Source organism: Globicephala melas, chromosome 17, assembly GCF_963455315.2.
Source record: "Globicephala melas chromosome 17, mGloMel1.2, whole genome shotgun sequence".
Taxonomy (NCBI): domain Eukaryota; kingdom Metazoa; phylum Chordata; class Mammalia; order Artiodactyla; family Delphinidae; genus Globicephala; species Globicephala melas.
In genome coordinates this window covers 63951476-63966851 of record NC_083330.1, presented here as the reverse complement: position 1 = coordinate 63966851, position 15376 = coordinate 63951476, and the positions used below count along the sequence as shown (strand labels likewise).

The 15376-nt window shown below is 39.9% G+C and overlaps 1 protein-coding gene across 2 annotated transcripts in view; it reads right to left on the bottom strand.

The window, feature by feature from the left end:
• TBC1D31 (TBC1 domain family member 31) overlaps positions 1-15160 on the bottom strand; it is a 61584-nt gene extending 46424 nt beyond the window's left edge. For both annotated transcript variants that reach the window (XM_030875708.2, XM_030875709.2), the window contains exons 1-4: positions 14968-15160; positions 11114-11260; positions 7384-7499; positions 3721-3899 (exon numbers count right to left, since the gene is read on the bottom strand). In XM_030875708.2, the coding sequence (XP_030731568.1) occupies positions 3721-3899; positions 7384-7499; positions 11114-11260; positions 14968-15044 (519 nt within the window). In that variant the 5' untranslated portion in view covers positions 15045-15160. The remainder of the gene's footprint in view (positions 1-3720; positions 3900-7383; positions 7500-11113; positions 11261-14967) is intronic.
• Between the last annotated feature and the right edge of the window lie 216 nt (positions 15161-15376).

The following is a 15376-nucleotide window of genomic DNA, read 5'->3' as shown; positions in this document are numbered from 1 at the left end:
AACCTTTTCTGATACATACTGAAAGACAGTAATTAGAAATCTCAGGATTTGTTCCAAAATCTTTAACTACAGAGCTAAATATCTTACCTCCAAGTATCAAAAAAAGAATCAAAATTTCCTAATTTGAAGAAATGTAATTGGTCTACCTGAGAGGCAGTATGGCGTAATGGAATGACTTCAGAGTGAAACAAGCTTCGGTTCAAAACTGCAGCTCTTTCATAAACTATGTGACACTTTCTGAAGTGCAGTTTCCCCAATTGTAAAATGAGAATAATAGTATCTACCTTTTAGGATTATTTAAGCTTAAAAATAACAAAACAAAGTGTTAAGTACATAGTAAGGACTCAACAATTGGTATCTATTACTATTAGTGTTAATTACCGCTATTGCTGGGTACAAAAATCAGTGGAAAGAGGATGGAGTGGTAAGTTCTCTAAAAACATTTTGAAATCAAAGGTCTGTAGTTCCTTATCTGAAACCTTGAGGGACAGATGTGTTCCAGAATTCAGAATTACTTCCAATTTGAGAACGGTAATACAATGCCTGTTCTGTAATATTATGTAGAACCCCCAGTGACCTGGAGCAACACTCTATACTCAAACATATTAATATCTCAGCCTCATGTCAATTTAGTTCAGATTTTGCTGCTAGATGAATTCCAATCAGATTTTGCCACAAAATGAGTTATTAAAAAACATCTGGGTTTTTGAGTCGCTAATAAGGGATTGTGCATCTATTTAATATAGTTCAAAAGAAAAAGAATACATTTCCCTTATAGCTTTTTAAGAAGATATGTAATTGCACTGAGATAATCTCATAATAAAGCTAGATAATAGATAACAATAATAAATAATAACATTAATGACAATCTAGAAATAGCAGCTGCAGCTAACTTGTACTAAGCACTTCTATAAACAAGCATCGTGCTAAGTGCTTTGCATAGATTATCACATTCAGTCCAGAAACTAACCCTGAGGTAAGCACGATTACTATTTTCATCTTACGCACAAGGTAAACAGCTTGTCAAAAATGTTTAACGTGAATCTACTCAAGACTTTAGACCTAAATTCAAGTTTACAACAAACACAGGTGAGAGAACCAGTTAAATGACATAATGAGGAAACAGACAAATCCAGAATGTGGGGCATTTTCCAACACAACTAACTGGCCTGGTCTCTCAAAAAAAAAAAAGAAAGAAAAATTCATGTTGTGGGAAAAAAAGAGAAAGGTAGGAGACCATTTTAGGTTAAAAGAGCCATCATAAAATGAAACCCATAGAATCATGTGTCACCACGTGTCATCAAGGGAAAAAAAAAATCACAAAACTTTTATTTAAAATATAAAATCAGGGACTTCCCTGGTGGCACAGTGGTTAAGAATCCACCTGCCAATGCAGGAGACATGGGTTCGATCCCTAGTCCAGGAAGATCTCACATGCCGCAGAGCAACTAAGCCCGTGTGCCACAACTACTGAGCCCGCATGCCACAACTATTGAAGCCTGCTTGCCTAGAGCCCGTGCTCCACAACAAGAGAAGCCATCACAATGAGAAGCCTGTGCACCACAATGAAAGAGTAGCCCTCACTCGCAGCAACAAAGACCCAGCACAGCCAAAAATAAATAAATAAATTTATATAAAAAAATAAAGTATAAAAGCAGAAACTGCAATAAAACTACAGGTGTAATAAAAACTTGATAAGAATAAAACTTTTACTTTAAGATTGGTTTATAACTATTTCCTATTTTCAACAGAATAAGCCAGGAGTGACAACCACCTGACTCATCTCCAGTCCTTGTATGGTGCAGGAGAGAATGGCTTTTACATTTTAAAATTATTTCATTTCAGATGGTTATGTAAGTACACACATAATATCCTCAATTTTGCTCTTGGCCAGCAAAAGCAAAAATGTTTACTATCTGGTGTTGCGAGGAAAAGTTTGCTGGTAACTTATAGACTATGATGTTCTATTATTTTAGAGTATACTTAAATGTATACTGCATGCTGTACTCACATTTACTACATTTAATTTTATTCTCTTATCACAAACATTTGGAATCCTATTCTTTAAACTAAAATGTCTGAATGACCAAGGCAAGGCTAAAATTGGCAACTATTCCATGTATACTAATTCTAATTTCATGGTGAAAAGAACAGATGGTTTTTATGTCATTGTTTCATGACTGTTTCCACTGTGGGTTCAACTTTCAATGTTCTCTACCTCAGAATTTAAAATTCAATTTAAGTATTAAAGCAGTTAAAGAATAAAAGACCTACCAAGGCATTTGGCCTAAATACCTGATGAGTAATCTGGCTATAGCTTTTATCTTTTTTAAATTATTAAGATCTCTGAGATTTCCGTGGAGACTACAAAATAAATTTTTGGTTGACATGCACTGCTAGCTGTTCATGTTAATAACCAAGAAACTAAAGCAATACTGCATGTATAATATAACCTGAAGCAAAATAATTAAATGGGAGATGCAGACAATTCTGAAAATAGCATTTAGCTAATCAAATAGAAGAAAAAAAGAAAACCTTAAAAGCAAAAGAAATGAATTTTTAAAAAAGTGATATATGTGTACAATGGAATACTGATCAGCAATAAAAGGAACAAACTACTGATACATACAACAGCATGGATGAATCTCAAAAACATGATGCTGAATGAGAAAAGCTTTTACACATACCATTACTGACCAGCTCTACTTACGTGAAATTTTAGAACAGATAAAACTAACCTACGGTGGAAAAACATCAGAGGAATCCTTACCTGGGAAGGGATATAATGTAACTTCCTGGGATGATGGTAATAATAGGTCTGCACATGTTACAAAAGTGTTATGTATTTGCCGAAACTTAATAAATGAATACTTAAAGATTTGTGCATTATACACAAATTTTACATCAACAAATACTGAACCCAATTAAATGTAGTTAATTAAATGCAGGCTTAAAGCATGGATGGGCAAACGCTGATGTCTGCAATTTACTTTAAAATGCAAAGAAAAAGGGCTTCCCTGGTGGTGCAGTGGTTGAGAGTCCGCCTGCCGATGCAGGGCACACGGGTTTGTGCCCTGGTCCAGGAAGATCCCACATGCCGCAGAGCGGCTGGGCCCGTGAGCCATGGCCGCTGAGCCTGTGCGTCCGAAGCCTGCTTATTTATTAAATATTATTTAATAAATAAATAATATTATTTATTATTGTTATATATTATCTGTGAGCCGTTGCGTGCTCCGTAACGGGAGAGGCCACAACAGTGAGAGGCCCGCGTACAGCAAAAAAAAAAAAAAAAAAAAAAAAATGCATAAAAAGAAAAAAGATGAGTTAATAAACAGAGGAACAGAAAGATGGATAGATCCATCATATAGTTTACTAACATGTAAGTACAGTATAGTATAGTAGGATCTAGACCATGGGTGTACATGTGTTCACTGTGAAATTCTTGTATATATATAAAATCTGCTATATATTTGAAATTTTTCATAATTGGGTTAAGAAATAAAACGAAATCAACCAGCTAAGTAAAAACTAACACCTAACTAAAGTTGAAGTTACACACTATAATAATAATTAAAAAAAAAAAAGGTTTGCTTGTTGCTGAGTTATGAAGGCATAGCTAAGTGGGACAAAGCGAACCATTACTTATAATACCTATATTCTGCTGATCAAGAAACTAGCCTGAGAAGCACAACAGACCAAGATGTGTCCCCCTTCACTGACCTTTTGTATACCCACAGACTGGAGAATATTCAGCTTTCTTTTTCTTTGAAAGGTATCCAAGTCCCATAGCTGTGCTGTATCAGAAGAAGTAGTGATGGCGTATCTCCCGGATGCGTGCACAGAGATCGAGAACACCGACGATTCATGTCCTCTCATCCAGCTAACTAGCTCCTTGGTGACTGTGGGAAAAAGGAAAACAGATATACAGGTCAAACCCTATATTTCATCCGAGAACTGATTCAGTTGATGGCTAGGGATTATATGAGGTCCCTCCATCTCCGTTAACATCTAAAAAGAATGGAAGCCGGTGGCTGGTCGATGAAGTGCACCGTAGGACATGTTAGTAACATGTGTAACACCGAGGTTGGAGGAGAGGAGGCCGAAAGAGGGTTTAAGAACAGCCTTGAATGTGACGTGATGGAGTCTGGGCTTTCTCTTGAAATCGTTTTACGCAGAAGAATACCATATCTGGTCTGTTTCAGAAAGCACTTTGAAGATATGATGGATATACTAGAAAGAGGAAGAGATTACAAAATGACTAGTTTATCTGTTGCTGTAATAACCCAGGCAGGAGATAAGGAGGGTCTATACTAAGAACGCGGCAATGGAGAAAGGAACAAACTCAAGAGCTACAAAAGAAATATCAAAGGACTCAGTGATTAAATGGATGTGTTGAGACAAAAGAGGAGGTGAGACTCCAGTGGCTCTGGTTTAGTTACATAAGCAGGTGGTGATTCTACTTCCTGACATAAATACACAAGGAGGGACAGACTTAGCAGTGGGAGAAGAGGTAAGAAATTTGATCTTTTACATTGATTTGGTGTGTGTACGTGTGTGTGTGTGACACACAAGCAGAGAAAACAGTCTGGTAGAGAAAACACCAAAAACTCTTCATAATAATTATCAATGGGTAATAAAATTACAGTGATTTTTACTTTCTCTTTACGTTTTTCTGTGTCTCTAAGTTTTCTATAATAGGCATGGTATACTTTTAGGGTCATATTTTTTTCCTCCAGAAAGATGGAGGGGGGGAGAACAGTCAGAAAGCAAGATGTAAATCTGGGAAACATTAAGACACAAAGTAGGTCAAAACTGAAGATAGAGGAACAGATAAACCCTTGGGAAGGGAGGAGTGGTTTCCAAACGCCAGTCTGAAGTCTGGCATTACTTAATGCTCAATTTTTCACTGGCCTTCAGTGAAATGAGAAAAGGATAACGTAATGAGTTTTTCACAAAGCTAAATTTAAAGTACTACCTTTAAAAAAAAAAAAGTACTACCTTTTAATCTATTGTATCCTTCTAAGTTTTTATGTTTTAAAAAAAAATCCCTTGCTGGGCTTCCCTGGTGGCACAGTGGTTGAGAGTCTGCCTGCCGATGCAGGGGACACGGGTTCGTGCCCCGGTCCGGGAGGATCCCACATGCCGCGGAGCGGCTGGGCCCGTGAGCCATGGCCGCTGAGCCTGCGCATCCGGAGCCTGTGCTCCGCAACGGGAGAGACCACAACAGTGAGAGGCCTGCGTACCGCAAAAAAAAAAAAAAAAATCCCTAGTTTTATGAAATGAAGTTATATTGTTTTTTTCCAATGTCAATCAGCAAAATTAAAAATTGACTACCTATGTTGGTTCCTCTACTTTTTCTTTTTAATTGGGTCAAATACCCAAAAGTCTAGGAACCACTAAAAGAACCCAGAAAAGCAAGAGTCAGAAAAGTAGAACCAAGAGAGGTAACAGCAGAAAACTAAGAAAGTAACCCGAAGTGTTAAAAGCTATGGAGAAACAAAATGAAAAGGATAAAGAGGAATTACACAATCAGAGGTTACTGAAGACCTTGGAGATAGAAGTCTTGGAAGCCTGGGTGGGGGGACTAAGAGTCAGAAGCCATCGATGGATGCTGTGAAGAAGCAGGATTTGGCAGCAAAGAAAGGGAGGTAGTTGGGGAAGTAGAGACGGTATCTGAGGAAGGGGCTTGGTTAAGAGGGGTTTCCATAAGACAGAAGACACTATAAAAAGATAAAACTAAGATGAGAGGAGGAGAGAATGGATAAAATCCAAGGAAAGCAATCACACAGGAGTTTAAAGACTTAGTTTTCCAGAATTTCAGTGACAGCAGTGTTTGTAATATCAAAAATTGGAAACAGTTTAAAATCCATCAATAGGTAAAAGGCTAAACGATTATGGTATTACAAACATTTATAGAGTATGATTACTGAGTACTGATCTTAAATATATAAAATTTTCATGAGGTAAGGACGTGATTCCACCAAACAATATATATAGAATGATCATATATTTGTTAGAGTATAAAAAAGGTATATGCATAGAAAACAGATTGGAAAGATCAGTCCCTGTTATAAAAACAGACTGTGTCTCTGGGCATTACTGCAGGATGAGTGCCTTTTCTTCCTGCGTGTGCGGTGAGAGGGTACCAGTGATTAAGAGCCGGGACCCTGCAGCTTGACTCCCAGATTAGGAATCCCGGCTCCACCGCTTACCAAGCTGTGGGAACTTAGTCAAGTTACTTCTGTGCCTCAATTTCCTCATCTGCAAAATGGGCATAACAAGAATATCCATCTCTGTGGGTTATTATGATGGGTAAAATTAATTAATATGTATAAAATCATAGAACCGTACCTGGCAAGGAGTGAACACTAAATAAGTGTTAGCTATCACTATCACTACATTCTTATTATTGTTTATAATTTTTCTAAATATTAGAATACATAGGTTACATTAATAACAAGAAAAAACAATGCAGTTGAGATTTTTTTTCCTAATAAGTTCAGTTTACAGAACTCTAAGTTCTCTATTAAAAAATATAATGTGGTATAAAATACATAGATTATATTTAAAAAGTGTTTATTCTTGTACCTGTGTAGTAAGGAATTTGGCCTTCAAAGAGAGGTATGGCCTTTGTCCAGGCTCCAAGAAGGCAACCTCTAAACCCTTGGAATTACTCCAGTGGTAGGAGTGTCTTTGTTATTTGTGGTAGGTCCCTGGACAACAGCAGATGGTTTATGCTAAGGAGAGAACCTCAGAGTGGGGACTGGCCACACCAGAAAGACCAACCATGCGAGTGACTGGAAGGTTGGGGCTTTTGGCCACATGATGTCAGCCCAACCTCCAGAGAAAAGGAGGGCTGGACACTGAGTTTAAAATCCAGTGGGCAATAATCCAGTCATGCCTGTGTTATGGAGCCTCAATAAAAACTCTGGAAGTCAGAGCCTGGGTGACTTTCCCGGTGTGGCAGTACTCGGTGCGGATGGCCACACACGGATGCCAGGAGGGTAATGTGTCCCTGGGGACAATGGAAGCTTCCCTTTTGTGAGCCTCCCAGATTCCACCCTATGCGTCTCTTCCTTTGGCTAGTTTTAATTTGTATCCTTTCGCTACATCAAGACTATAACCAGAAGCATAGTGCTCCCCTGAATTCTGTGAGTCATTCTAGTGAACTCCCAAACCTAGGGGAAGTTGTGGGGAACTCTGAGTTTGTAGTCTGTTGATCTGATGTGAGGATGGCCCCGGGACCCCCAAACCTGTGGCTAGTGTCTGAAGTGAGGGTCATCGGGTGGGGTCTGATCCCTCAGACTACAGAGATCAGCCAACTCCCTGCAGTATTTCTGTCTGTATTTCACTCTGCTTCAAAAGAGAGACAGGACTTCTTACCTGTATCGAAACACTTAATAGAATAATCAGCTAACGCCACAAGGAATTCAGACTTCCTATGAAGGTTAAAGGCCAGAGCTGTGCAAGCTTGCGATGTTCGCTGAACAAGATTAAACCTGTGAAGAGATTACTGCGTTAGTATCAGAAATTCTTCCAATAATTGTAAAATTTCACATTGGAGGAGTCCTTAGAGATGAAGAAAATGAAACCCAGAAAAATGAGCTCCCATCTTGGCAGAACAAAAACAGATTACGAAGAGTGCTACCTGCTATGTGAAGGAGTCTGGATTTTATACACAGAATGGGAAGCCATCAGGAATTTTTGAGCACAGCAGAATCGTGGTCAGGCATGTCTTTCAGGAAGAGGGTTCTGGCAGAGATGGCAGATGCACAGGGGGACAAGAAGAGATGGTTAAGAAAGCCACTACAGAGACTCTCAACCAGAGTTACGGGTATAAAAAGGAAATGACGAATAGGAGAGGTGTCAGAAGTCAAGTGGAGAAAGGCCTGCTGATGCATGGAACATGGGGTGAAGAGGGAGGAATCAGGAATTCCTCACACGTGAAATGAAGGTAAGAAAAGACGTCTCGTAAGGTTGTTGTGATAGTGAAATGAAATAATATCTGATGATTAAATGAAATAATGTATGTTAAGTACTTAGCAGAGTACTTGGCGCCTAGCCAGAGTTTCATTTACTAAAAAATGAAGGTTTCAAACTTAGGCAAAAAAGGAACCCACGTGGGGGTAGGAAACAATCATTCTGGTTTTAAACATGAAGAGTTTAAGGCCCTTGAAAAGGATTTGGTGCCGTGCTGTCCAAAAGAAATGGAATGCAGGCCACATGCATCATTTAAAATTTTCTAGGAGCCACATAAAAAAAGTAAAAAGAAACATATGAAATTAATCTTAACATATTTAACTTAATTCATTGTGTATCTAAAATATTACCGTTTTAACATTTCATTGATAAAAAACTGTTGTAGATATTTTACATTTTTTTTTTCATAGTAAGTCTTCAAAACCCATCTCAACTTGGACTAGCCGCCTCTCAAGGGCTAAAGAGCTCCATGCAAGTTGGTACCCACCGCATCAGACAGTCCAACCTAGAAGCTCCTCACTGGGTGGCAGAAGCAGGTCTGAGTTAACAATGTTACGTGGCAGCTGAAGTCTGAGGCTTGATGGTGATAAGATTATTAAAGAGAATACCTAGAATATGGAAGGAGGCAGGCCAGGGACAGATGCCCAAATAGAAATGAGAAGAGACCACTGGATTAGGCGGTTAGGAAGAGGGAGCCCACTGCAGTGGGCTTTAGAATCAGACAGGCCTGACTTCAAGTCACGGCTACGCCACTTACACCTCTGCCCCGATGTGAATATTTACAGAGAGAAAAGGGACAGTGGACTGAAGAAAAAGAGAGGAATACTCATGGTGCAAAGTCCCAAGGGCGGCCATAGAAGATAGAGATTAGGGCTGGAAGAAATTAGGATCACCTATTTCCACAGATGAAGTGGCAAAGAGTTATGGATGGCTGAACTTACAGATATATTTGAGGTTCCCTTGAGAAGAAAGGGAAGCTCGAGGGCGTCTATTTTCTCATGAATTAGGAGGCTAGGCAGTCAGAATAAGAGTAGAGTCTGAACATACGGAATCACGGAAATTGGTAAAAGTTTGGAATATTCAGAGAAGAATGGGAAAAGTAAATGACAATAGATACAAGCAAATGAAGTACTAGCATCACTGATGCTGAAGTTCATTACTCTGTAATGGAGTCAATCAACAATTATTTTTATTTTGTTTAGTCTGTTATTTTCTTTAGTGGGAGCAAACAAGAGACAGGTGTATTGATTTAAGATTGGGAACCGGCTGGGTAGGTTAGCAAGAATAAAGGGTGGGAAAACTGTGACTATTATTTTTTTGGTAAGGAGTAGAAACAATGATTAACAGATTTCTACCTAGTAAATCACAGATAGATAAATCATATATGACCTCTTCCTTCCCTGAACCATTTGAGAATAAGTTACTGAGATCACGTTTCCCACAGACAAGGAAATTCTCCTATATAATCATAATATAACCATCAAAATTAGAAAATTACATTTATATATTACTACCATCTAATCCCCAGACCCCAGTTTTGCCCACTGTCCTAATAATGTCCTTTGCAGCAACGGGACCAGTCCAGGTCCAAGCCTTGACCTGCCATGTGTCTAGGCTCCCTCCGTCTGGAACAGTCTTCAGTCTTTCCACAACTTTCACGACCTTGACCCTTATGAAGATCACAAGCCAGTCTTGTTCTACAACGCCCTTAATCCAGCTTTGCCTGCTGATTCTACTGAATAGACTCAGGTTACCTGTCTTTGGTAGACAGGACTATCAGAGAAGCAACACTGTGGTCTTACCACTGCACTCTATAAGGTGGCACACAAACTGATTTGTCCCACTACTGGTTAATTTAATTTTAATCATTTGATAAGGTGGTGCTGGCCAGGTTTCTTCACTGTAAAATTACTCTTTTTTTCCTCTTTAATTAATAAATACTTTGTGGGGAGGTACTTTGCGACTATGCAAATATCCATTCTCATTAAACTATCTGTTTGTTGATTACAGCATGAATTCACGAATTTCTGTTTTATTCAGTGGATTATGACCCATCACTATCAATTATTTTGAAACGCAAATTGTCTCCAATCTGCCCAGAGAGAGCTCCTTCAAGCTGACGTTTATGTCTTTTTGACACATCCCCGTCATTCTCTGAACAAGTCCTTCTTTCTGGCTACAAAGTGTTCCAGGCTCATCTTGTACTCTCACTGCCTCCATCCTGAAACTGGCTATCTCTGCAAGGATCCCTGATTTCTTGTAATAGAGAGTGATATTTAGAAAAGAACTGGGCACTAGGTATATTCATTACTACTGCGGTGTTACTGCTCCCAGGTCCTATGCGTGAACAAAGCTAGGAAATATATGTACATATAATTCATTCACTTTCTCATACACACACCTCTGTTCATTTCTGTCTGTCTATACATGCTCAAAACCAGGAGTTCACACAGATATACCCAATTACAATCCAGTTCCACAGGGTTCAGTCGAGTATTCTCCCTTTCCAGGTTTGTAATTCCCCTTTCCAATAGTGAGGAATCTGGCCCCCATCATCCTCAGTCTATTTACTCATTTGACCAAACCTCCCCTCTTTCCCATGATTGCCCTGCCCCCAGGCAGACACGTTCTGACTCTCTGGCTGGGCTAACACAGTTTTCCCTCCCATCCACCCACCCTCACTGCACAGATGCCTGCCTTAATCAATCCCACCTAATTGCTTTTTCACTAATTGTCCGGCAAAGGAAGAGAAGACGAGGAAGAGTAAGGATCAATTCTTTAAAACTCCTAGATCTAGTATACTGACAATAATGTACAAAGGAAACTGTGTTCTTTCTAAACAATTAACAGACATTAACTGATAAATTAGCAATAATAAAATTTTAAATTTAAGGGAAAAGAAGCTACTAGAGATGCTGTTAAAACCAGAACTTTAATTCTCTGAAAAAGTAATCCAACCATTTTATCTTTCTATTCTTTCTCACGTTATTCTACCAACACTTATGACAGAGTTTTACAAAGTGCCTGAAATACAGTAAGAACTTAATAAATCTTTCCGAATGAATAATTAATAGCAGGTACTAAAATAGTCAAGGAGTTAATTACTTGGTAAATAGCCAAAGTATCTGCTCACCTGTTTCCATACAAGTCAAAAACATAGATATTTCCTTGATGGTCCCCAGCAATTAAAGAATCACCTGAGCTATCAAAAGCCACATTCAAAAATCGTAAAACTTTGGGCAGGTAGTCAGAAGTGTTGTGAATGATGTTCACTATGATTCTGTCAAAAAAAACAAAAACAAGAACCATTAAATTCTATGTCAAGCATTACTTGTTGTCATGAAAACCATGGATTTTGTAGCATGCCTCACTAATGTTGAAGTTTTCTGCCTACCCCGTCTTCCCTCTCCTATTGCTGCGGCTCCTCTGCCTCTCCTAGAAGCAACCCTACAAGGATTTCTGAAAACTGTCCTGGAAGTTATTGTCAAAGTAGCTACCATTCATTTATTTATCAAATAGCTGAAAACCCAGGGTGTCAGACACTGAACAAGCCAGGAGCTAAGAGAAGTTGACAGACAGGAGCCCTGCCCTCAGGAAGCTTTCAGTTTAGTAGTAAAGACAGACACTAAAAAATATAAACACACACATGAAGAGATTTATAAACTGTGATTAAGTCACAGACAACAGGATATGATAAGAAAATGTATTTCTGATTGAGTAGTTGAATTGTTACATCAAGCAACAGACCCATGATAAAAACAATGAAGTAATTAGTGACAAGTAGAGAGTTTTATATAAATCACAAGCTACCACATGTAAGAAAAAATTCAATTCAATATCCTAACTTTAAGATATCCTAATGAGATTTTGTTTTTGTGATTACAGAACGTTCCAAGTGTACACGAGTTTTATTTTTAGGTATATTTGTCTAAAGCTATTATTTTTTGAGAGGAAGATCATGTACCATGTATCTGCTGAAAAGAAAACTGTTATAAAACTTGTAGCACAAATTAACTAACTCTTTAAAATAATGTATGTGTTTATATTTGGGTCATGAAGACCAGAAAAGTCCCATTCTCTCCTGCAACAAGTTTTCAAATCATGAAATTTTTTATCTTAATTGACTTTCTACGAATTTGAATTTTAATATTTGAAACATCTGCCTCATTATCACTTCATTTAAAAAAACACTACATTGAATTAAGTATATCAAACATTTTCTACAGCGTATCTAAAAATAAGGCTTTCAGACTCATTGGGTGAAACAGTACACTTATTTTTAATCTAGTCCCTGACAAAGATTCTTGGCTTGACCAAACTTTAGTCAGGTTCCCAAACCTTCTCCTAGGCCCTTCTGTGCACTCCCTTATAAAATCTACTTTTAGCAAGAATGCTGCTTAGTCAGTTTAATCAGAACCCCCCTACCCTCAATACTACTTTCCTTGACATCAGATGGGTTCCTCATTCTCCACCATCTCCCAAGTGATGTCTGATCACCTTGGCCTGTCTTCAGCAGGAATCCTGTGAGGTAGATTTAGCCAGAACTCCCTTAACCCCAGATGTTTTCTCTTAGTAATTTTCCATCCAGCGACCCCTCCCACCCTTCTCCTTGGCTATAGCTTCCCACTTGCCCAGGCTGTATTCAGAACTGAGCCCAGTTCTACCCTGTGGTCTTGTTTCCTCTATTGCAACAGTCCTGAATACAGTCTGTTTTTACGTTAACTACTGTCCAGCTCTGGTTTTTGTTTGACATTCCCAAAGGGGGATGGGGGGGGATAAATGTATTGAAATAATAAGTAACAACATCAAAATGTTCCCTGGCAATTAAGCTCAGACCAAGCAAACGACTTTTCCCTCCAGTCTTTTTTCTGTAACATTTATTGTGTGTCTGGATTACATGATCACTGTTCAAAATATGGAAAATACAGAAAAACACTAATAATTTGATTATAACCCTATCATCATGATATAATCACATTTAATAGCAAAATTCTGTCCTTCTGATTTTTCATATAAATCACACACGCAAATATTTAAAACGGATTTTCAATTGCTCACAATTTGCCTGATAGAGTTCCTCAGTCCTTAAACATAGTAAAAACATCAAATATTTACTGAACACCAAGATGCATGAGACACTAATTCCCTAAGACAATCTTGCTGTTAAGTATGATTATTTTCACTTACAGCCTAAGAGATTAACTTGCCCAAGGTCACAGAGCTAGTGAGTGGACATTTACTTCAACTAAAGTGCATCTGACTCCGCAGTCAATGCTCCTTGCTTCTCTCAACACCATAACAATGGGTTTTATTGAACAGAAAGAAAGCTATGTTTTAATGGAAGAAACAAATGAGGATATTTGCACACAAACTCGTTTCTTTCATTTTTTGAATCTTGCATGTGTATCTAGATATTTTATAACAGCAAGAAAGAGAATTATTGTGGGTTGGCATAACTTTTACAACATTTAGAGAACGTGAGAAGTAAGGGTGCTATTTACATAAACTCCAAATTTGAAAATGAAAACCTCTACTGAAGTACCCCTATTCTAGATAAAATGTTTATTCAATGGAGTTGACGGGACAGCAGTATTGTTAGGGGACTGATAGCAACCAGAAACCAAAGAAACTAATGGTACAATGTGCAGCAGTGTGCTTTGGGCATGTGTAGTTGGCACTGATTTGTTGAGGAGCAAGCAAAGGATCAACAGAAAAATCATGAGAACAAGAAACACACTGCAATATGAGTGCAAGTGAGGCAACAAAGTCCACGGGATCCGAAGGAATTAGAAGCAATAAGGTTAATCTGTGTGCGGCAACTGGAACCAAGATGGTACCACTTTGGGACAAAGGCTTCCATTAAGGTCACCCAGGAGCCTCAAACAGGACAGGTACCTGGGAACTGAATGAAAAGAAGAGTTGGGGAGGGAGGGATGAATGGGCAGGGCAACGGCAATTTTTAGGGCAGTGAGAATACTTTGTATGAGACCGTAATGGTGGATGAGTCATTATACATTTGTCCAAACCTACAGAATGTAGAACACCAAGACTGAATCCTAACCTTAACTGTGGAATTTGGGTAATAATGATGCCTTCATGCAGGTTCATCAATTGCAACAAATATCTAGTGGAGAATATTAATAAGGGGCAGGCTAGGCATGTGTGGGAGCAGGGGGTATAAGGGAAATCTCTGTACCTTCCTCTCAATTTTGCTGTGAACCTAAAACTGTCCTAAAGAAATAAAGTTTATCAAAAAAAAAAAAAAAAAGCAGCAGCAACTATAGCCTTACTAGAAAGAGTGCCCTACCTTGTAAACCGCAACCCCTTCCTCCACCACTATCATCACCATACACGTTAATACGTAAACTCCAAGAGAACCAGAAGTTTGTTTTGGTCCACAGCTGTCCCTCAGCGCTTAGAAGCTTGGCACATAGTAAGTGCTCATCAAATAGTCGATGAGCGAATGCTTGCCTGAATACAAACAATGATTCAAGGATGGATAAACTGCGGCATTTGGAAGGGGGAGAAATGCATTGTTCTCCTCCTCCCGCATCAGTTCCTCCTCCTGAGTTCTTTCCCAGCTGGAATAACTAACGAGTATTTACTGAGCATCAACTGCGTGCCAGGAATACTACAGGGATTCTGTGTTAATTAAGGCAGGCAGTCCTGGTACTCACCAGAAACTCAAATTCCCTGGCATAAACCAGGACCTCCCGCTCCACGTTGATCCTAATGAGACCCCGTCCCCAGGACTGGGAGGGGGGTCTCTAAGGATCATGAAACTCAGGGCACTTGGGTTGCTCGAGGTCACCCAACCCAGGTATCCGGGGCAGGATCAGAGTCAGGACCCGAACCTCCATCCGGCCCCCGCAACCCTTCCTGAGATCCTCCCCAACAGCCCCTCCAACGCCTCGCCAAAGCCGCGGACCCGCCCCTCGCCGGCGGCCATCCCCCTCCACAGCGTGCGCCTCCCGCCGCGGCCTTTACCCGTCCCGAGTGGCCGGGGATGGTTTGCGGTGCCATATCTTGCCGCTCTCCTTGTTGCCCAGGTTTATGCTCTGCATATCGCAGTCCACGCGCGACCGCCGCCTATCCAGCGGACAACGGTCCCGGCGCCTTTCCGGCACGCCCCGCGCTTCCTGCCCGGGAAACTTGAGCGCCGGCCGTGGCTGCCCGTATCCCCGCCGACCGTACCAAGAGCGCGCAGGCCGCCGATCGGACGGCGCTAAACCCCGCCCAGACGACCCCTCCCGCTCAGGCCAATGGAATCAGCCTACGACCTTCTCCCTTAGACTCCGCCCCCTTTCGCGGTCCGTTCTCCCCTCCCCACCCCCCCAAAACCTTCTGGGAATCGTAGTTTTCTGCAGGTGTAACCTGGCGCGCGGAATCGGCTTGG